Source organism: Tinamus guttatus, unplaced genomic scaffold, assembly GCF_059628265.1.
Source record: "Tinamus guttatus ecotype Peru unplaced genomic scaffold, ASM5962826v1 Tinamus_guttatus_pri_ptg000044l, whole genome shotgun sequence".
Classification (NCBI taxonomy): domain Eukaryota; kingdom Metazoa; phylum Chordata; class Aves; order Tinamiformes; family Tinamidae; genus Tinamus; species Tinamus guttatus.
In genome coordinates, this window is record NW_028288578.1 from 3,883,493 (window position 1) to 3,907,887 (window position 24,395).

The window sequence follows — 24,395 nt, forward strand, 5'->3', positions numbered from 1 at the left end:
CAATTCACCTACTGACCAGAGCATCTGCAGGTCACCTAAACCTCCTGAAATTGTCTTCTGTGTTGCTGCTGTCTTCTGCTGAATGCAATGGTTCATATCTGGGTACATATAAGATGACCTTGGATGGGAGGATTCCCTTGGCTTAAAACAGAATCCAAGCCAGCAGCAAGTAACATCAGCAGCAGCTTCGAGCTGCAACGGATCATTTATCACCCAAACTGACCTTGAAGGGGAATGGGTTGGTGAAATACGACAGTCTCTTCCCACCTGGAGAGCCCTGTGAAAGGCAGCAGGTTCCCTGCATCGCACACACTCCTGCTGTTGGGAGCCTCAGCAAAGGCTCAAGGAATGGGAAACTCATGGGGAGAAGCAGGTCCTGCTGCCTCTGCAGCTGAAAAAAACTGCTAAGAGGAGGCAGAGGGGGATCGTGTTGACCTGAGTGGATATATGGAAGGACGAAGCGCAGCGGTGCCGCTGCCACGCTGCTCTGTGCCTTGCAGTCACGTCCCAGCCGCGCTCATCGGCCCATGTGGCCGCATCACCCCAGCCTGGCAGTTGGGCCGCTCGTCTGCTCGCAGCGTTAGCGCTTCTAGCCTGAAGCAGGTGTGAGATGATTCGGCTCAAATCCTTCCCTCCACGGCGGGACAAACCACGTTACATCGTCTCCCGCTTGCCGCGGGCCAAGAGCACAGTGGGGGACAGTCATCACTGTGTGGCTGACACATGACAATTTCTGCTTTGCAGAAATGAACAACAGTTGTCACAGCAGCAGCCTTGCATTGTGCTCTGTCCTTGCCACAAAAAATAAACCTGTTTCTCCGTTAAGCTTGGCAACATTCCTCCATTAAACGGGGATGTTTCTGGCCAGATAAAAATCACAATTTTAAACAGTGGACAAAATTTAACATTTTAAGCAACCGAAAAATATTAAACTAAACAAAGATCCCAGGCCAACACAAAGAAAAGAAAACAGAAAAACAAAGAGCATGAGCTGCTCCCACCGGCTCAACTCAATGAAAAGAGTGTTTTTAGTATGTGAGCACCTCCAGTGAAAGATCAGGACTAGTTTTGCATGGCTTTCCACTAAATGAAAGAAAATGCAGCTCTTAAATATATAACACCTGAAAAGTCACCGGGCTAGCCCCAGCTCCCCACTTGGTTTTTTTTCTAAGCAGAGTTTATTGAGATTGAACTATTTTCTTTGCTCCTACTGCCTGCTGCAAACATTGGTGCTGCAGCAGGGATGTATACGACTTTAATAAAACTAGAAGCAGCTAATGGGTAACAATAAAAAATAATATTTTTCCTTCAAGCAATTAAATTGTAATATAGGGCTCTCTAATTCCTTCCTGTCTGGTCCCATGGGCCTAAGAATAAGGCAACATGAGAAATAAATAATGTGTTGCTGTTACACTGTTTCAACGAAATCTTAAAGTCTCTACAGGAGAAATATTGTCTCCCTCATTAATTCTGAAATCTCTTTTATGGTTTCATATATCATGTTACCTTTTTGCTAACCTTTTATTTATATGCCGGTTAACTGCATTATGGTTCCAATTCAGCATTGTTTTAATGAGTAATTTGGCTTTGATAAATCTATGGCACATCATGGACAAATTCATGTTACATTTAACATTTAGCAAATACTGCAAAATAAGTAAGTACCCAACATTTAAAGGTGCTGCAGTATTTTGTAACCGCACTTTAACATTAGCTTGCCTTTATTTTTTTTTTTAATTCCCTTCCAAACCCAAACAACTTCCTAGTCCACTTTAACAAAGAAGTACTAGCAGCAGACAGGAAAGGGATGATGTTAGAAGGAAGGAAGGGTTCAGTGAATATTTAGACATAAGTATTAAAATATCCGAGTCAGATTTCTAAATCAGGTCCTGTATAACCTATGTGGAAAGCAAGAAACAACCTCAAAACAGCAACTTTGACATTATCTAGGATTCCACTTTGCCTACTACGAGAGAAGTTTCAGGGGGTGGTCAAGGTCAGGCTTTCCATGCTGGGTGCTGTGTAAGCAGATGCAGCCCTTTCCTAAACATATTGCACATATAACCACCAGCCAGGTTGTATGAGAAGCCTCTAAGAGCAACACAGCAGCTTCCCAAGCCTCTACATCGCTTACAAACATATGCAGGATTGCACTCAAAGAAGAGCTGGATATTGTACAGAGACCAGAAGGAAACCCCAAAACATGAAGGAGAAATACAACCATCACATCAAGTCATCCTGCATAGGGATTTGAGACAAGGAGCCTGTCCCTTAAGGTGATTCCAAAGTGAGAGTAAGAGAATAAGGCAGAGGGAGGCTTTAAGGTGGAATAAATGGCACAGAGAAACCCTCAAACTCAATCAGGTATTTTTTAAAGACCTGTAAGATGTAGCTCGAAAGCCGGTCTCTGCCTGAACCCCAGCACATCACCCACTGTCACCGCACGGCTCCTCCGGGTCTCTCCTGGCTGCCACCATGTCCTTCCCTTTCTGCCAGGAGGCCCCTTTGACCTTCTCAATACTGTAAAAAAAAAAAAAGTCCTAATTCAAAATGGGATGGGGAAGAAAAAAAGAAAGCCCAAAACCTCGATTCTGTTTCTTTTTTTAAGCTGGCGTGCTACCCTTTCTGAAGTATGTGAAAACCACTCAGTTATGAAAGTATAAACAGCACGAACAACAACAACAAAGTTCTGTCCTCCCATTTCAGAGGAGCTGCATTAGGATACAGACCCTAGGGCAGCAACTTAATGAAAATATGAAGATTTCCAGTGTTGGCAGCCTTTTAAAGTATGTGCCTGAAACGTGTGTGCGTTTCCCAGCTCAGCCTTGCTCCGGAGAGCTCTGCGTCTGGTGGGACTCCCTGGGGCTTTGCAATCACACCCGTGTCCTCACACCCACACTCACCAGCATCAGCTTCAGTGATGGATGTGTGCCCTAGAAGCACTTGTTATTGTAGCTCCAAGTCCAACTTTTTATGAGCTTTGAGTAGTTCTTAGTATTCAAAAACCTCATTCCAAAGGAGAACAACAAAACCTTTTAAAAAAAGGCATGGGTAGTGGTTGGCATCAGCAGAACTGGGCACCAGAAGTTTCTTTATCCTGCCCGTAGCTTTGGTAGCACTCAAGGGCTGTTGCATTCAATAGCTTCATCAGTTTCACATTAAGTGAAAACCGACTTCTGACCACTCTGCTCGGAAGCAGAGCTCTGAGGATTTGTGGGTTACAATATTTACTTACACACTGTGCTCCTGGACCACATGTCCTCCCCGTAGTCGCTAGGCACTCTGTAAAAGCAGATAAGGATCCCTCCCTATCCTCGTTCTGCGGGACACCGAGAAGCTCCAGACTGTAAGAACAGGCCAGCACAGCCAGGAAGACAGATCCGACACAGTAACCAGAGACAGATGTCACTCAGCTGGGTTATATACAGCACATTCATAATAGATTTTTCTGCAATTAGCAGGCAACATTTATCACCTTTGCTGGCAAAATGAAAACGCTAAATTAAAGACTACATCTTGCAAACACTGCCTATGAGACATTCCCAGCAATGTCCTTGGTTCCCAGCTGAGACAGGCACCGGTGCTGTCACCTGGCTGCAGTTCTGGTACATGCAGTCAAGCAGCAGCACTGGTGCCCTTCTGACCCGAGAATCTTAGTCAGATATATCCAAAACACCTCAAAGCTGGGTCTTTCAGTCCAAACTCACTAATCACTCACTTGTGCAAGCAGACCTTCGAGGGCAGCAAGACTACTAAAGTTCACAGGACAATGCACTTGAGTATGGGATTGATATCTCCAGAACCAAAAATTGCTGCTTCCCAGAATAATTTCTATAAATAAGAATTGCACTGGAAATATTTTTTCAAGTACTTAAAATGCAAGGATTTTCATATCCACTGCATTATGTCACCATTTATGCAGCATCAGGTTCCTCAACTCCTTTCCATTTAAAAATAAAAAAAATAGAACAACATCCACTTTTTGTCATCCTTAACCTTGCCCTTCTCAGTTACAACAGTTTGCTAATGAACGTGGAGAGGAGATGAAGAATGTAACGAAGCTGTTTCTTAAAGTGGAATTATTTGCTGCTGCTTTCCAGGAGCTGCACTGTTGCTGAATGCACAGGACACTTTGGAGAGGGGAGACCACAGTTGTGAAGACACCTACGCGCTAGGGAGAAGGGACATGGAACCTCCACCCTTGGTGACATGTCAGAACAGGTTTAGCAAATAAGTGCTCTGGGGACAGTTGATTCTGGCTGGGGAGGTGATGTCCATCCCCTCTTGACTTCCAGCCAACATCATCGGCCATTCTTACCCGTGAGGAAATGTGCTGTTTTTCCAGGAGAATATGACACCTCAGCTATGAGGACAGAGTTGTGATGCCCTCATGAGGCTCAGGAGGGCCATTATTAAGATAAATCATAGGTGTCTTCTACCTGTTCTTCATATTCAGCCTCCTGTTTCCTAACTGAAAATAGCACCTTTCTAAATAAATACTTTATTTTTTCCTTAAATATTATGCTTCTCCTCTGCATTCTTCAAAAAAAATCCATTCTTTTCTGTCTCACTCCCCCTCCCTTTTTTTAATTTTATTTCTCTGGTCTATTCAACCCCTCTTTGAAGCCTTTTTAAATTCTGCTAAATCCTTTAGGAAATGGGAAATGAACACAAATCCCAAGTACAGGCATAATATTAATATAAGAGCATTATATTATTTCCAGTGTTATTTTCTGTTCTCCTCTTTATACTCTCCAACATCTGTTGTTTTGGTTTGTGCCGCACACTGGCCATACAGCTGGGGAAGGACTGAACTCTCTATGGGGAAAACATCTGCATTATGAAGACTCATGCTGAAATTTCAGGTAGGTAGGGTATTTTAGTGAGCAAACTGGAAAAAAATATCACATTCCCAACTCTAATGTAATCCTTGAACATCACAAAGATCCTTTCTGTCACACTGGGTCCAGTTCAAAGCCATTGGTATCAAGGGGAGGTTGCATATTCAGTTTAACTCCAACAGGTCTTGGATCAAGGTTCGGTTGATTTAGACTTGCAGAAGCTGTTGTGATATCCAGAGCAGAACATGCTGCCTATGTCATACTTCAAAATTCTAATGCTTCAAAAATGAGTGATAGTTTCCGTGTTTTCCCCCATTTCAGGGGGAGGAGACTCAGGCCTTTTCCTTCACGTGATCAGCGTGAATTCGAGCAGGCAGGTCTTCATCTGCTGAGACAACTCTTCATGGGGACATTTTCAGGACAACCTGCTGGCACAGGACCTCAACACAAAGGAGGATTTCCTTGGGATTCAGCAGAAAGCTGCTCTGTACTTCAGCAATCAGATTTTCAGATACAGTTGCTCCAATGACATTTGGTGCAAGGTCTTGCTCTAGCACAGCTTCATTTAATTATACCACACAACATTTCATAGAAGTCACCCTTTTTCATAGGAAGCTACATCTCTAATGTTCCCCCTTCTTACGTTTACCAAAACCCTCCAATGGCCATCCATAGGAAATACTTCAGAGACCTCTAATCCTGACATGTGAAATAGTACACGGGCTGATTCCTTAACAATATTACTCAGGACTCTGTGCAAAGCCCAACACATCAAGGTAGGAACCAGCAACTGCATCCAAGTCATGCACATTCACCCGGTCTGCACCCACATAAGCAGAATTCAGCACATTTACAGAGCAGTTGGTAGCAGCACCACAGGAACCCTGACCTACACGAAATGCATGCAAAGCCAAAAGGAAAAGCATAAGGCCATAAAGGCTCACAGGTTCTTAAGAGGAACTGAATAAATTTGCTTGAGAGACCAGAAATTTGAGGTGGTCAGTGGCTCACAAAAGGAGAAAAACAAAATTTAAAATTTCCAAAGAGCAAAAGTTTGTTAAGCTTTTTCTACACAGCTTCTAGAGTTTTAGAACCACATATCTCACCTATAAACATTCAGTCTAAGACCAATGTGTCTCATTCTGTGTAAAATCACCAATCAGTGTTGCCTCTTTTTCTATTAATCCACCCTTTAAAATAAGTTCTTTTATCAGGTTTAATGTCTAACATGATTTAATCAGGAACACATGCCTCATAAATATCATCTGTCATGTCCCATTAGTTTCATGTGGAAAAGTACAAGTCAATAAACAAAGGTTGTACCATAAATCTGCCTTGAACACATTATACCTCAAATAAGAAAATAAAAACATGTGTGTCCTTTGACCTGGATATTCTTAAAATGGAACTTCAGGTATTGTCTTATACCTTTAAAAATGCCTAAAACACTCACAATTAATTGCGTACCTAAGCAATTTTAATTTACATAAATGTTGATATGGAGACGGTGATTAAATAAGCACTCTGCCTTTAAGGCACCTGTTAAATAACATCTCTGCCTCTGGGTTAAAACTGATACCCCGAACCGCACAATGAAAACCAGGTCCCTTCCCCACGCAGCTCTGCTGTAAAACTCCCCCATAGCTCAGAGGAGCCGTTAGGTTCAGTTATTAAAAAAGGAGAGAGATTTTGAAAAGGCACCTTGCTCTGCGTGCCGCGGGGAGGCAGGGCTGCTGCGAACACCATCAAATGCCACCCGTGCCCGCGGGGTCCGGGAGGGCTCCCCTCTGCTCCTGGGTTGGGGGCACTTCTTGGTGCAAGAAGTAATGACTATTTGGGCTCCCCTTTCCCCCCTTCTCTGATTGTTCGGATAAACAAGCAATATGAGGTGCCTCCCCAACACATCATCTATTAAAACCAAGATCAGATTTGGTGTTTCTCTCCCCAGTTTGTCTTTCTTGGGTCATTTGGGAATTTTTAAGGAAATTCCCTGCCTTTCCAGAGTCGCCAATGCTTTCAACCCCTGGTGCTCTCTATTGCACATGGCAGTTTGTGGCTTTTGGTATTTTCCACTAACAATCCCAGTTGGTTACCGGCTGTCTGGGGAGCGCTTTGTGGCTTGCGGCGTGCGGGTGGCGAGAAACGGGTGCTCCCTGCATGGGTGCCTGCAATAGCCACAAACTGCATCCGATGCCTCACGCTGCCCTCCCAACCCCCTGCTCCCACCAGCTCAGGGGTGTCCTCATTTCTCGGCAGGAGCCGGGAAGGGCCAGACGTTGCCCCAGGGCTCCTGTCCGTCCCCGACACCTTTGCTGCACAGCAAGCTGCTCAGCGTGTCCTGGCGCTGGCCTGCTCGTGAGGCAGCTCCCCTGACTTGCTTCCGACTGAAGTCACATATTTTAAGCACTCTGTGGTCCCTCCGACTTCTGCGGGAAGTGGGAAATGGTGAACAGCTCTGATGGCTGCCTGAGAACGAAGCGAAATCAGGCTGAGTGCCTCGAGTTCTTAGGAAAGGAAGACCTAAGTGTTTTCCTCCCGTGTGCTCTGAGCTCTGAGGAACAAGAAGTTCCCAATCAAGAAAATAAAGAACAACTGTTTTTTCCTCACAGCTCACTCTCATCCCTACAACCCCCACCAAACACACACACTTTCTCCCTGCAGGTCCCACTTCTCCTCCTGAAGACAGACCTGTACTCACACACCAAGCGTGTGCAGCGCTCCTGGTACAGCTACCAGACTCCTACATTTGCTTACCCAGGTCTCTAGCAACCTTCACTTGCTGAATACTCTACTGGAAGACATGACCTTGCTGTAGGAATATTCACTGTCCTGGAACTTCTGCTAGCACTAAAGGATGCCAAGATGCTTTATGACACCTCCCTGTTCTTACCTGCACAGGAAAGCAAGCAGACCCTGTGGCCTCTGCTATCTTCACAGCACCATGACCATGTCTGGGACATGTACCCTCTGATAGCGTTCCTCTGGGTCTCACCTTCACGGTACCAGTCTGTCAGCCAAAGCTGTGGCTGGGGGATAAGGGGGCCAGAGCAAGCGTCCATGGCATGAAAACACAGGAGGATGAAGATCCCAGCAGGTATAAGCAAAGGAATAAAAGTCAAGGGAGAAAGTCTCACATACCAGGAGGTCTGACGTGGCTGGTGTCTCATGTTGAGCCATAAAAGTATTCCAGAAAAAACTGAGCAATATTCCTGAGAATCACTACTAATTTTACCCGAAAATAATCGCAATAGACTTAGAGTACCACTGCTGGGAGTTTCTCCAGAGGATTCCTGCTGGGGCACCGACATCCCCACTCTCACATCAGTCAGAAACAGTATAGCCAGACCTACGGGCCCCTATCAAAGCTGGGCACTGCACAGGACCACAAGTCTGAGACAGCACCTGCAGGGCCATCATCATCCCAGCGCTCAGCAGGGAGACCATCACAGCCCTCTGGTGCTGCCCACCACAAGTCTGAGCTTGGAGCACCAATCTACATGGCTGGGCAGGAATCCAGAGCTCTAGGGCATCTCCCGAGACACAGGGAGAACACAAAATAAGTTATTTAAATGCTAAGTGAGAGGACACTTCACACACTCCGGTGCCAGACAAAGAATCGGGGCAGGGTCTGCGGTTCCAGCTACACGTTACCTCGCTGAGCACCCGGACCCTTTGCTGGCAGAGGGATAAATCACATCCAAAAACTCGCACTAGTTACAGCTGCTCTCAGGCCCCTGGATCCACTTTCCAGCTCTTGTACTGCTTTTTCTTTCAATAATAAAATTTCTAAAAGAAAGCTAGTTTTCTAGGTCAGAAGACTCCACTCATCAGAACTGTATGACAGGGAAGTCATAATATTCCTAATTTCCTGAGATCCTTTATCTTGCATGTCTCAGACTGACTCCAATGGCATCATATGGCAAGGAGCCAAAGGAGCTCTACTGCTAAACCAGCATGATAAGATCAGCATTGCATGTGGGAAATGCAACACAAATCTCCCACTTTTCCCTGTTTTTTCAGCCAAACAAACAAACACGTCACTTTTATTCCCCCTCAACAAAGTCCAAGCATCCCAATCTCAGCCCCATCCTCCCCTTAAATTAATAAACGGGCTGTGTATTTTTTCTGAGTAGCTCTACAGCTAATCTAGGCAGCCTCAACTCCTTGGAGGAGGAGTAGATTATCGTATCGTATGGTATAATTTCCTAGGCAGCCATCTGCATCATGTGCTGGAACTCACTATGGGAAGAATTCAAAATTAATACTATTTCACCACTCGCAGAAGATGCCATAAAAGGAGACCCATAGAAAGCATGAGCTATGTAACACTCAATGCCAGAGACTAAGCGCCAGATCCACAGAGGTATTTAGGCACTGAATTTCCACTGACGTCAATGGGAGTTAGGTGCCTAAATACCCCTCAGGATCAGACTTTTAGTAGAGCACACTTCAAGGCTCCATTTTTTCAGGGGTTCTGAAGCTCCTGCAGATGCTTTAGCACCTCTGAGGAGCGAGTCCTCCAGAGGAAGGTCTAGGAAAACCATCATGCGATTGTCTTGACTGAAAACAACAACCCGGTTTTCAAAACAGATGGACTGGGCCGTATAAGTGCATGAAAACAACCTCTTATGACACTGTTGAGATGCTACTGCTTCACTTCCTGCGAGTCCTCAAGCTGTTTGATTCTCTAAGGCAGAACCTCAACTCTACCACAAGCCTTTTTGGCTGAAAAGAAAGTGGGAAGCACCTGAGCGTTGTTCCACCACGGAAGAGCACCTCACAGCCATTGGCTCCTCACTAAAACTCACCGTTTGTTTTCAGTTACGTAGGAATCACTGAATTTTATTAGCCTTTAAAATAAGACCAGAAATATGACCACAATATGATGCAAGCAGAAAACCTGATAAGATTCTGTAACTGATAACCAATAAAGAAACTATCATCAAACAGAAGACCCTCTTATTGGGCACTAAAGGCCAATCACTTGCACCATCCAGGAATATAAATCAAAGATACCACCCAAAGGAAGGGGGGAAAAAAAAAAAATAAAAAGCCCTTGTGATGACAGCTCGGATTGAAATTAATTTGCCCACTTGCAGAAATTCTGGAAGTGTTTGCTCTTGCTTTCTCATCCCCACCACAGGGCAGCTGGTCCCTTCCAAAGCACACACGCGCAGGGGCCGTCGTGCTCCGACGCTGCGGAGACGTCCCGCCGCGGCCGCCCCACGGGCACGCGGAGCCCTGCGCGCACGCACAGAAACAGCCGTGTCTGGCCCGGGGACCCACAGAGCGGGAAGGTGTCACAAATATAAATCTCAGGCCGGCGAGCCAAAGAGCTCGGCCGATTTTTGGTCACGTGTATCTGACAGTTTCCCTTGGCTGCCTCGATCGACTGCGGCCCAAAGTTGTAAAACCTGCCCGCAGCTGCACTGCTCACCCCCAACCTGATGTTTCACACTGTGACTTTATGCAGGCTTGTTTGGGTCTAACAAGGTCCTTATTTTTCTACAATGCAGGAAATAAGGAAACCAGCCATCAATTATTAGAAGCGCAGCAGATCTGAGCTGCATGGCTGTAAAACAGATTTTTCTTTAATGAAACTGAACTGGCATTTGCCAGAAATAACAAGTGCCCAAGACCAAAATGTAAATCAAAACTAAAGGAGAGTTTTCAAAACTTTGAATCATTGGTAGCAACAGACAGGCTCAGAAGGAGGTTGGTATGATTTTGGAATGTCTTAAAAATGTGTGACTAATATGACTTCTAAAGACATTATTTGTGAGTTAGTATTTCAGTCTCCCCACAGAAAGAAAATATCACGACCAGAGAGGGCCACAACGTTTGCTGTAATAACTGTGTTAGTGTGTCACCATTGCTGTGCTGAAAGGAGGCTAAGAGCTGTTTTCATTTCAGAAAGCAAAGAATCATACAACCAAAGAAAGGGAAGATATTAATGCTGAAAATCAACACTTGGTAAGAGAGAGAACACAGCTGTTACCATTTCCATAGGTGTCTAGCTTTGAAACCCAGCAACCGTTTTAGCTGGTCGCAGCCCAGGCTCTGGTAGACAGTTGGTTCCACCAGAACATGTCTGAATAGAGGCTGGTCTAGTCAAGAAGGAGCCGTGGTGTTTGCTGAAGAGACACACAACAAGAGGGGAAACAAAAGGGCGGATTTAGAGGAAACAGTTGCTAGTAATCGCCTCACCACCGTTTCTGTCAAAATTGTACGATTCCGTGGTTGCAATGCTCATCCTTCCCAGCCTGTCCCCTACTCCTTGTCATGAAATGCAGGAGTTTGGTGCTGAGGGATTGCAATGGAGGGGGCACACACAGGAAGAGCAGCCTGGCTGCAGGTGGTGACGTGGGGCCAGATTTTTCACAGATTGCAAATGGCAGCAATCAGGATGATCCAGCTTGAGTGCCAGAGACTCTGTCATGGAATGTAACTGTCCATGGTTGAAGATCTTTTTTTTTTTTTAAAAGAAAAACATCTAACCTGGATTCATCAACTCCAAGTACCAGAAGATTGGCAACATCCTTTGTTAACTTGTGCTAGGGTTAGTCATCCTTGCTGTCAAAACCTCGGGTCTTCCTTCCTATTTCATTTTTGCCATTCTCAGTTTCAAGCCACTATAACTTGTTCTGCATTTAGGTTCAATCGGAGAGCCCTTAATTACCAGAGTTGTTGTTTTGTTTGTTGTTTTGCTTTTTGTCCCAGTGCATCTCCTGAACAGACCTCTTACCTTCCACAAACATTAGTACTATCAGTACCACGTCTGGGTTGGTATCTTCTAGTTCTCTGAATCCTGTGATTTTTCAAAGCCATTTAGGAAAGTTTGAACATTAAACCTGTCTTCCATCAACCAGAATAATGCTACAGAGACAGACATCATCACTTCCCTATCATTGCTAATAATGTTAGTAATTATGCTACCCCGTATCCCTGAAGAAAATACCTTTTCTTACCAATTGAATACAAGACTGCATCCTTTTCAGTGTCATTCTTTTCAGGACACACAGCCCCTCATTTGGGAAAAGAGTTTATATGCTCTACTCCAAAGTATAGTCTGGCATGTTTGACTGTATGAAAACCTTTTTTTGGTCCAATTGCTGATTTTCGCTTAAGAAATCCATGTCACGTGGCAGTTACTTCCTAATTGTTATTTATTATTCCATTAATCTGAAGCAACAAACTTTACTGGCAGAGATTCTCTATTTTCTGATGGATTTCAGTAAAAATATTAGATAACACTGGGATCAAAACTCCACCTTTCAGAGCAGCGTACCGAATACTGTCACTGATAAATGTTTAGCGTGTTTCTCAATTTCTATAGATAAACCGGTTTTTAATCTATTGAAAGGACACGACATTTTTCATTCGTGGGCATTACACATAATGATTTAAAATGTTTCACAGAAGCTTAAATCTAATCTACCAACACATTTATCTCCACCGGCCTCATTCCCAAGCTTGAACAGATCAACTCCTAAGAAACAGGACAGCTTCTTTCGGCTGCTTTGTTAATGCAAAACTCTGCCACAATTCACCTCTGTCCAAAATAGTCTAAATTCCACCTGGACCACAGGGATGTGGTCTCTGTTGTTGGTTCAGATATGACCAACAAGCAAAGACCAGCAGAGCTAGAGAACTTCAGAATGGCCAGTTAATTTTTATATTTGGAAAACAGGATGCACCAAGAATGAATAAATACAATTCAATCCGAGCCTAATTCAATATCAATAAGGCTATTTCCTTCTGTGGAACAATGGTTGGCATTTTCTATCCCCAATAGGCAATCGTGTGTTAGCAATGGCATGTCCCCAAAATGCCACAGAACATTTCACAACTGCTTTGCACATAAAAATCAATCATTTTCCATGCCCAGCTGTCCCACCGTTGGCTTTCCCAACTGCTGCTCGTAGGGCCCTTCGCTCAGTCTGGTTTTCATTTCTTGACTTCTCTGGGTTTTCTTGACAAACAAATAAGTGGCCAGAAACACTAACATTAGACATGGGGGGATTTGAACTTTGTTCCGTAAGTCAGGGAGAATAGAAAGCTGAAGTATTAAGGAATTTATAGGACCTCTTCTAACTCCATGGTGCCTAAGCAGTTGAGTATGAGAATGAAAGACATTGCTTAAAAGACAGTAGGGCCCCAAGAGTTACATCCCAAAGTAAAATTTCCATCCCGCCTGCCTTTAAAAGCTCCATTGAGAAACATCCCACAGCCTGCATGGACAACACATGCCAAAAGCCAAGTATCCCAGTGGTAAAAGCTTTTCCTAATATCCAGCCCACGTAATACCCGTGGAGGAATAAACCAGTGTGGAAGAGATACAAGTGAATATTGGGTGCGTTTCACAAAGTGCTTAGTACCAAAGGGGAAAACCTACCGAGAAGGGATGATTTGAAGAAAAGGGGTTTTCTTCCACACCACGAAAACAAAAGTGGTTGGTGCCTCATGATCTACAGCTGACCAGGTGATACTGGTGATGCTGCTGATGAACTAGAAGATTCCACACTTAAAAGGTCGTTTTAATATCCAGTTTATACTTTAAAATCCAGGCTGCTCAACTAGCAAACGCTGCAGTCACTTCACAAGCTGTACCCAACCTTTTGCATCGCTTCCTTTGGTGGCAGTTAGCATCATAACTCACTTGTGTGAATTGCAGTCTGTCATAAGATTAGGTTATTCTTCACCAACTTTCCTCTCAGGTCCCTGAAACCATCTCCCTGTCCTCTCAGAGGCCCTGCTGGCAGCTCAAACACCTCTCCCATGCATAAAATATCTTGATCACCTTTAACATTTGCTGCTTTTAATTTTCATGTCTCCCAACAGCTTCTCAGCAGCTGATAAAAGCACCACTGTTGGCACTACCACCAGCTCTTGGCAAGGAAAGTTCCCCAAAACAGGTTAATCCCATTTTGAGAAACTTCACTGAATGCCCCTTGAAACAGCAAGCCTCTGCAAAACCCCAGTGTTTTAACCCAAACTTCCTAACTAAACTCTACTTGTAACTTATTGCCATCATGTTGATTAGTCATTCCAATGGTTCACTCTCACTTTCCACCTTTTAGCTTTCAACTCCAGTTTCCCAGCAAAGTACAGGCACATGTAAAAAAAAAACACCTGTGGGAGTGGCAAACTTCTAAGCAAAGAAAGTGAATTTTGACAAAGCAATCTGAGTAACCTTTGCTTAAGAGCTTTCTGACAGCCTGCAGTAAGAGAAAGGAGATCTTAGACGAACATTTTCAACAAGAGCTAGCCAGTATCACCCTGACTGATTTTGAATATCTACACATTCAACAGTCCAAAAGATCTTACAGAAGTTGCCATTATTTCCACATATTCAACCCACAATTCAAATAATTTACATCTCTTTATAATTACTTAAAAATAAGTCATCAGAAAACACGCACAAAGACAGAGGCCAGGAGACTGAGAGGGTATAAAGAATAAATTATTGAGACTTATGAGCTGGGAAAGAGCAAGTAGGCTCTTGGGGTAAACATCCCCTTAAATTTCCTGCACACTCATTCAACTCGGAGAGCCAGCAAAATGCAGGGGGATCTTTGTTTTGGAAAGAGAACCAGTCACACACACACAGTATGCAGCTTGTCCCCAAGAAAATACGGCAAGTCAGCAAACTTTATCGAATTGCTCGAGAATTCCAAGGAAAAGAATATAAGCCAATTTGTGGTCAGCTGGCAAGAGGAAAAATAAGCAGCAAAACTGCTCAGACTAAAAGCTTGGGACATCTTATTTGCCAAGTGAACTGAGTCCACACTTAGAAGACCAACTTCTATGCATTAGCCTGCCTTGTTTTTATCCACTCTTAGTTTTAAAATGGCCTTGCTTCAGATTTGCACCAGAGTTAGGGATAATGGAATCAACCTCGGTCAGTTTTAGTTGAACATAAACCAGCTCTGATGACTTGAAGGAATCTGAACGTTACAGCGATCAGATATCCCGAAAACAGAACTCAGCGCTGCCTTTTCCTCACAGAATCTGCTCTGTGAGAGCAACGACGCTCTGAGGAACCTTGTTGGAGCTTTCTGCACCTCAAGGCTGCCCCAAAACAGCTATAGGAGACTGCGCGTGTGGGGAGGCAGTGGCACCGTGGAAGTCACTTCCTCCAGCAGACCAGGGAAAGATTTTCCTCCCAGCAGGAAATCATTGGGGACCTCTGTTAGAAGTGGCCAGCAAACGGGGCTCTTCATGTAGCCACGCTTCCCTCACCTAAGCCCTGCACGCACTGAAATAAACAGGAGAATTTGCTCCTCAGCAACTCTCTGGCAACTGCCAGGGTAAAGCAGATGTGTGATAAAAAGCACAGCTGAAATGTTCAGTTAGAAAGCTTGTTTTGCCAAAGATAAACCTAGGTGTTTTGTACCATTCACCCCTCACACCCAAGAGGGCTTAGCAAGGGCAAGCGGCGTGTACCCCGTGGGCCAAGAGAAATCCGGTCTGCCCACTGGGCCACAACGTTGGTTAAACAAGTGCCACCGCGCACTGCGGCACAGCACCCTGAGCTGTCCCCGGGGCAGAGCTCAAACCGGGCCCAGCCACGTCCCCTGAGCTCTGCCCTGGGCTAGCACCCAGCTGGGCCTCACGGTGCGCTGAACAACTGCCCTGTTTTGGGCTCCAAAACTGGCTTGGTTTTCTCCCCGTTGGACCCTGTTGGCACACAGGTGTCCTGACTTGCCCCAAAGCAGCACAAATGAGCAGCAGAGCCCAGAGGAGAGTCAAAGCCCTTCAGCCCTCTTCATCCAAAGCACCGGTTGCTAGCGCAGCCGTGGCTTCACAGTCCGCTCTCCGCCTTCACCAGTCCCTTCCCGCTTCCCGCACAGTGACAAGGCTCCCTGGGCTTTGGCACACGCAGGGTGGTGAACAGGAGGGCATTTCACCAGGATTCAGGGCCGGCCTCCTCCTGACACTGTAACCGCCTGCAGCTTCAGCACGAGCAGCAGGGCAAAGCAGGGACTACAAAAGCTCATGCTGTAATCCTCTCTGGAAAATACCGGGAAACAAAACAGGAATTTCCTCTCCTATCTGTCTCATCTCAACTTCTCTGCCCAACAACTGAGGGCCGGGAGGCAGACATCCAGGATTTGCTATAGTAGTAAGTGGGGAGATCTGTTTTGGGGTGAAATGGGGCCTTCTGAACCCAAACGGCCGCTTCACACGAGCGCCCTTCCTGCCCCGTTTGGTTCTCTCTCGTGCGTTCAGTGCTGTGGGGATGTTCCAGCAAAGAGCACAGCATTCAGGCACTGACCACTTGCCCTCCGTGAAGGACTCGGGTTAAATCAAATCCAGCTGCTTTGCAGAGACGCAGGCGGGTGAAAAGAAGCTAAGAACAAAATAACAACAACAAAAAAAAAACACAGGCCAAATCCTACTACCCGCATAGGAAGTCTGCACTGGTCTTTCAAACAAATCACTCTAAGGTACTGAAATCTCATGTGCATAAAGCCGTTTTATAACTTTTTAACAAAGTCATCCTCTAGCACTGTTGTTCTGCCCTGGTAGCTCTGAAATGTGCTACTCATCTCTCCCAGTTAAAGATCCTGTTTCACAAGCCCACTCCTAGATATCCGAAACTGCACAGCATTTACATCTAGCTTTAGGCATCTGACATTCCAAAGAATTAATATTTAAACTTATTATAAAGGAATGGAGATTGCATTAAGCATGTAGTATTTAACAAAACATTCGTATTAATAAATTCTTTCTTATATATATGAAAATATATAATACTATGCTCCGAAGTTGACACATATATCTGTATTTTCCTTTTATTAAAACCAAGGCTTAGACAGGATTATAAAGTGGAAACTATCAAATTTCATTTTTATGATATCCTTAGAATTATATTATCTTTCTGTGCCTGAGGCATTGTTGACTTCAGTATTTAAGCTACTTAACCACAGTCATTTGTGAAAAAGCAATGAATCACAGCGCTTATTTTAAATAATCCTAGACCCTCTATCTCTTTTGGGGAAGCTTCTCACATTAGCTATTATAATAGGATATAAAAGAAAGATTAGGTATGATAATGTTAAATGATTAAATAAATCTAGTCAGCTACAAAATATCACTTGTTTTTTTCCTCTTATATTAGGCTATAATTTACACATCAGATACTCTCTCCCAAACCAGCATACGTAATTTATTTACGGCGTTGGAAGGCAGGCAAAATACATCATTTACTGTTATACAAACTTCTACTAGGTATTAAAATACCAGGCCCCCGGAGACACATTTCATATAGTTGAGAAATGTTCCAAAATAAACCAAATCGCCAACCCCTTAAGCGCTTAAAACAACAATGGAGATCTGTATTAAAAAGTTAGTTTTACAGTATTTGATGATGTCGCTTTAGTGTCATTTTTCCCTCTGGCTAAAGATGAAAATATATATATACACATATATATTTGTTTTCCCTGCATTCTAAAAAGACCGACAGCTCTACAGCATTCACCAACTCTTTTTATCACACATGTAAATGCAAGAATTAAGCACAGTTTAAAATGTTTTTCATTTGTTTAACCCTTAAAATAAACTTGATAGAGTGTACTCAATTACTCCTCACCAATTCACTATGCAAAATAATCACACAGACATTCAGACGTAATAGGAAAGTCAAACATGATTACTACATTTAAATCATTACAACAGAAAAAAAAAAAAAAGATAACCCAAACACTTCTTGATGATTTGACTGAATTCAACCTTGCAATTCCTACATGTACAAAATGATAAAATGATAAAAAATACAGAATTTCCTGTTTCCTTTTACAGCTCTGGAAAAACATCTCTTTTGCCTTTCAAATAATCTCCTTCCCGCAAATAATCTTAATGATTAACAACCATTTAATGTACCCAAACAAAACACTGTATTAAAAAGAAAAAAAAAAAGGAAAAAAAAGAAAAAAGAGAAATCCCTGTTCCCGGTTACTGGTGAAGCACGGACCCTGGGAACAGAAAGCTCTAGGTCCATTGGAGATTGCACACAGTGGATATCAGAAAGGTAAAAGGAGGGGAAGGAAAAGGGGGAAATCTTTGCCTCTGTTTTTCGAAGCCTTTGCGGAAGGGGCAGTAGTGCAGTAGCCTGAGCTGATACTCATCTGAGCAGAAACGATGGCCCCTGCTTTGTAACGCATTTAAACGCAACCAAATGGGGCGGGTGGTTTGAACTGGTCCTTGGGTCTGTGTCCCTGCAAGGCTCCCTGCTCCCGGGAGCAGAGAGCAGCTGTATTCCCACACACGTGCTTTGGCTCTTGTTTGCACATTTGTGGGGCAGGATGACGCCGTTCCGCAGCTAGCGAGCGCTGCCCGTGCTTTGGGAGCCAGTATTCTTGGGGTTGCATCAGTGTGCAGGGAAACGGCGTTTGCTGGCTGAGAAATAAAGCAAACAAAAACAGCAGCCTGTTAAAAGCTGCTCTCGTGCACTGGGAGGCGATTACTAGATTGCACGCCTCGCTCGAGCCTGGTGACGCATCACGATGGAAAGCTGCAGCACAAAATGGAGCAGTTTGCATCCGTATTCCTGCTGCAAGTATCCTACATGGACACCTTTAACAGTTCTAAAATCACCAAATGGCAGAGGTCCGTATTTCCAGAATAACGGTGATCACTGGACTGAATGCATGAGTGATATTCACATCCTCTAAATGTTCCTTCCTACATAGTCTATACGTTATTCCACTTCCTAGCTTACAGAAGGATTTAGCTTGTTATTTGTTCTACATGCTTTTCTGCAATATTAGGGTTGAGATACTGATCCAGGTAAAGCAGTTGCAAGACTCCCACTGATTTTAATAATTTAGAGTTAAAATCTGCCCAGCATATTTGCTCACTGAGAGTAAAACCGAAAACTTTGCAGTAATAATGGAGTACTAATCTCCCAGAATGCAGGCACTTGCTTTTAGCCGTTTTACTAATTGCCCCGCGCTTTTGGAATATAATCTCACAGCCACTAAAAATCCTTTAGCATATGCTTTAGCAGTTTATGTGTTTACAGGGTTGAACTCTAACACAGGAACAAGCATTTAGAGCTCTTTAAGCAGACAATTTAGAAAATGCAAAATGCCAAGTATTTATAGCCAGTGAGCCTACACACAGAAACACAGTAACCTGCAAGATTTAGGTTCTAATTTGTCATTTTCTTACTATGAAAGAAGAAAATTCAAAATTCTTCTCATCCTATTTGGGAGTGCATAATAATCCCTGTGTAATTTCTTATTCCTTCAAGCAAAATTCAATAACTTACAAAATCTCTTTCTTGTCAGATACATTTCCTGTAATCTAACATTATTTCCTATTCTAGACAATTCTACACAATAATAAGGCAGATATAATACCTATTATCTTCCCCTTTCCAACAGCTTTTTTTTCCCCGAAGCGGGATCTTTTGCGCTTTTACACTGCAAGTACTGAGTGTCTTTATATAAACAGATCGATTGCTAGTTCTTCTGGTTCGTATTAACCAAATATTCTCTACTAGAAATCCATAAAACAAACAAACAAACGATCTGATACAATTAATCTCCTTTTTGAGGAAAGGCATGAAAGGGGAATCTTCAATTCAGTGACTCTGGCTTTGCAACGTGAATCACCAGAACTTCCTTCACCAGAAAGTAACCGAACGTTGTTTTCCCCTGTAAAATGGGTAAACCCTTTAGCTAATTTAAGGGAGGAGGAGATAGTTACAGTTTACCCCCAAAAGATTTCATGAGCATGTTCTCTGATCTGCAGTTTCCTTCCCTTTCTCCTTCCCCCTAAAATAAAAAAAAAAAAACCCTGCAGACCATAAAAATCTAGATCATGAAATAAATATATATATATAACTTTCAATTCAATTAAACCCTCAAAATCCTGTTTGCAGAGAAGAGTTCAAATGCACAATACTGTGAAGCAACAAACAAGTTTGTAAGAGAAGTACAGTGAAAAAAAGATGCATTACTACAGCTCTGTATCAAAATTGAGGAAGTTCAGAGATAACCACACAGGCAGCCTCATTCCCTGTCCCCTTATCAGCACAGGCAGCACTCAAGCACCGGGCAGTCCCGTTTGCTTCGGTGGGATGACCCTGGTAAATACAGACAAGGGGTACAAAACAAAACAGCAGGATCAGGCCCTAGACCAGTCAATACGTCTAATAGGTCACGCAACAAAACCACACGCTTTAGATCCCAGTACCATGAGCTGTTATTTATGCAAGCTCTGTCATTCTGGCCGACGAGATAGCCACAACATGGTTGAAACTAAAGATTTAAACCTCTTTCTGAACAGCAAAATAAGATTAATACATTTATACTACTTCATAGTTCTGTGATTGCCAAAGGCAGCTCTAATTAAAAAAAAGAAAAAAAATACTTCCTCCTTGTCTGAATAATAAATACCCTCAACAAGGAAACTGCAACCCGAACAGCTTATTGTTTTGCCCACTGTAGGTTAATATCTGAAGTGGTTACTGCAAGGTCTGGGCCATTTGGACGATTTCCAAGTGGCACAACTAACAGGATAAATCTCGTCATTTCTACTGAGTCATGAATTAGATACACTGAGCGAATCTGGAAAAGAATGAAAATGAGAAGCGTTTCCTGGTAACGACCATAATCAATGCCATTAAAAAAATAAAATAAAAGAGGCAGGAGAGATCTGACATTTTTGTAGATTACACTTTTGTCACTAGAGCTTTCTTTCCCAAGACCTCAAAGTTTCTTTATTGCTGACAATATTTATTCTGTCCTGCGTTGCTCTCAAAATGTTACAGCCTAGCATAAAATTCAATGAAACAAGACAAAAACCCTCCACAATCCACAGAATCCCGGGAAACTTTATAAAATACACCTCATACCTTTTGGTACAATTATTCCGGGCCCGCTGGACCACTAACGGTTCTAAGCAGCAGTGCTTGGGTACAAATACTCTGCCTTGCAACACACAGGGAAACAAGAGCAAATCATGCCAGAACAGGGAGGCTGGGGGAAAATGGGGTGTTTAAAATAAAAAAAAAAACTCCCAAACAGAACATGATACGAAGCACTCTTCCAGAATACTGATATTTTTGGTAAACAAACAGCAGCCCCATCCTGCAAACTTCACATCCGAACGCTCTGATTCCCAGAAATAATCTCACCACTACCTCTTCAGTTTTTGATTCTTCGGGTAAAAAGATTTGCTCAGGCATGGAAGCATTTTGCGGGATCATGACTTAAACGCCGTGAAGCGGCAGAGTAACAGTGCAGAGACACTGCAGCAGCAGGACACTCTCTGCCCCCCACTGTGATTACTTCAAAGCTGCCCTTATTATTAATAGGGCAGTGTATCATTTTGATTGATTCTTCTTTGAAAAGAAAAAAAAAATCAAAAAAAAGTGTTTAGAAAGAAATATCTTTTACAGGCAACTATAAAAATTGGTTTTGCTCTTGGTGAAGAGAATTGTTCCCCTTCCCTACTTGCAGCTTTTAACCGTGGATAAACCCCAAGCAGGAGGCAGTTCTGTCATGTAACCCAGGCTGCAGAGGGAGTCGCTGGGTACGAGGTCCTCGGCGCCCGGGGACGCTCTGGGTGATGATGTGAAATCAAGTTGTCAGCAGTTGCCTTCTCGAAACCTTCCAGTGGGTCAATCCGCGGACTCCCCATTCCCACTTCTCAGCCTTTCTCGTTATATCCCACCCACATCCAGCTGCTGGCCCTGGCCCTTTCCTCCACCTCCCTGCCACTCCTTGAGACCCCATCCGCAGCACGGCTCCTTTCCTTGGAGCGACGTGCTCCAGCTTCACGCTCACATCATCCAGCAAGATCTGAGCAGCTTCGGCTGTTTCTGCCCAAAGAGTTTTGACACACTTGACTCAAGGGCCCGGGGTGCTGGGCAGGGACGTGGCAGCCATCAGCAATCAGTGGGACGACCCCAAAATGCCCGAGTGGCACTTGCTGACACGCTGCAGGTTGGAACGAGCGGCACAGCCCACACATTTGAACCAGAATCTAGCTCAAAATTTTATTTTCCCTAACTTGCCCTGCAAATATCTTTGAGGAAAAAAAAATAGTGCTGCCATCTTTAGAAAACACGATATTATCCATCAAAACACCAGGCTCAGTATTTGAGCCTAATTCTGACTATGCGTAATTCCTTACTCCTATAAATCAGGTCACCCAAACATTGAAGCAACCACAAAGTAACACACTCCATGGAAAATGTATTAAACAAAAAAACAGCAACAAAATTGAAAATACAGGCTTTTTCATCAGCAGCAAAAACAGGAAATCAATCAGTCACACGAGACAAATTTGTGCCCTTCTCCCAGTGCCCATCTATGTCTGTCTATGACACCCCAACTGAGTAGAAATTGCCTTAGTGCTTCACCAGCCAGCTTGGGTAGGGCAACACACGGGTATGTTTTTAAATTGGTACAAACATGAGTTAAGTGGCATAATGTAAGTCCCAGGGCCACAAGGGACTCAGACATCCCAAGAGTGTCAGCGGTACAGGAGCTTTTAGCTGTCCCCTCATATTCCTTCGTGATTGCCCCTTCCGAAACAATCTAACTCTGTGTAACAGAGCTCTGTCAAAATATGAAAAAAAAGCTAATTTACAACCTGCTGCTCCGCTCTGTATTGACTGCTGATGAATAAACACACCCCAAAGTTTGTAGGTGGGACCTAGCCCGGGCGGAGGTGTTCGCTAACATGGCATTACGGCCCGAGGGGGCCCATCGCCCTAGGTAACAGCTCACAAAGGAGAGCATTACAGCCTGCTTGGTTTTTCAAAGGAAGGGAAAGAAGGGCATATACTGAAAAACTCCGAGTGGAAACATATATTTTTTAAATGGGAACTGGGAAAGGACTGAGGGGAAAAAAGGAATTGGCTATCAAATCCTACGGAAGACACTGCTTTAGTATCAGTAACCTACATGCATACGTCTGTGCAAGTGGCTTTGTAGCGTAAAGGAATGCTCGAATCCCCTCGGAAGCCATCCATTGATTGCAGGGATTCCCTTAAATCTAAGTTTTCATCAAAAAGTTCCAGCTCCAAAGGGTAACAGATCTTAGTGGGCACCTCCTAGCCTAAATTCAACACCAGCAGACAGACAAAAACCTGGCATTTGTTAACTAGCCAAACTTGACCTTATGCCATGCTTTTTGGGCACCAGGAATCCCGAGCTTGAGGATTCGCCGCTTGCGCCCAGCGCTTGTGACACCTCCCTGAAACACAAACTCTAAATCCAGGCAACCGTGGTGAGGCTGTGGAACGAGAGCCGGGCGCCGAGCGTCGCTCGGGCACACGCACAAACAAACACCCGCGCGCACAACCGGCTGGCGGAGACCAACCCCGCACGCACAACCGGCCGGGACGCCCAGCGCCGGGGCCACCGCGCCGGGGGCGAGCGTGCCGGGCAGCTGCCAAAAACCACTGGATTTCTTAAAAAATAAAATAAAAAATAAAAAAATTAGACTCGTGCTGCCCATCTGAAAAAAAGAAAAAAAAAGTCTGGTTTTTCACGTGGAAGTTGCAGAGGAAAAAAGAAAGGACAGATGGATAGATAGATAGATAAAAAGCATTAAATAAAGAAATTACAGACACCTGGAAAGAGAGGAGAGAAAACAATAAAAAAAAATCACGTTTTGGTTGTCGGGTGGATTTTTGGGAGGTGCTGGTGTTCGGGCCGTGCGTTTCCAGACTCACCCTTCACGCTCTGGTGTTTCTGCTGCTGGAAATACTCTTTGGAGCCCTTGGCGCAGCGCAGCTCGGGCGCCCTGGGGAGCGCGGGGATCCTCTCGAAGATGCTCGGCCTCTTGGGCACGAACTCGAGCAGCGGCACCGACATGTCGGGCGGGCTCTGCTGCGGCTCGGCGGGCTGCTCGGCGCCGCGGCTCACGGCGATGGCGAAGGAGGCGGCCGGGCTGAGCAGCGCGCGGGCGCTGCCGCCGCCGCCGCCGGCGCAGCTCGCTCGCGGCGGCTCCCTCGGCGCGGCCCCGCGGCGCCGCTCGGGCACCTGGGCGCGAGGCGGCCCCGCGCCGCCCCTGCGCCACTCGGCCGCCTCGCACTGCATGTCGGCGCGGAGGGCAGCCCCACGGCCCTCGGGGAGCCGCCGCGCTCGCGGGACGGGCGTTTAAACCTCGGCGCCCGCCCGCCCGCGCGCGCGGCCGCCTCTGAGGCGCGCGCCGCCCTCTCCAGGCAACGCGGCGGGGCGCGCGGCGTGACAGCGGCGCGGGGGGACGCGGGCAGCCCCGGCGCGGCGCTGACAGCCGCGCTCCTGCCCGGCGACGGGCGGGAGGGAGGGAGGGAGGGACACGCGCTGCCCGTCCCGCCGCCCCCGCCGGGCTCCGCGCTCAGCCGCGCTCCCCCGGCGCGGGACCGCCGGCCTGGGCCATTGCGGGAGCGGGCGGCGGGGCCGGCGCTGGGCGCGGGCCGCTCGGGGCGGGCAGGGGGAGGGCTGTGCCGCCGGGGCCGCCCCGCGGGGCTCCGGCCGCGGCTCCGCGGCGGGCACGGGGCGGGTACGGCCCTGGCGGCGGCGCGGCCGGCCCGGCCCGGCCCACAGG

General features: G+C 45.3%; 1 protein-coding gene across 1 annotated transcript in view; it reads right to left on the minus strand.

Moving 5' to 3' along the window:
• Positions 1-23,905, minus strand: part of GLIS1 (GLIS family zinc finger 1) — a 167,562-nt gene extending 143,657 nt beyond the window's left edge. Inside the window, exon 1 of the mRNA XM_088537118.1 lies at positions 23,539-23,905. Within this exon, the coding sequence (XP_088393244.1) occupies positions 23,539-23,905 (367 nt within the window). The remainder of the gene's footprint in view (positions 1-23,538) is intronic.
• Between the last annotated feature and the right edge of the window lie 490 nt (positions 23,906-24,395).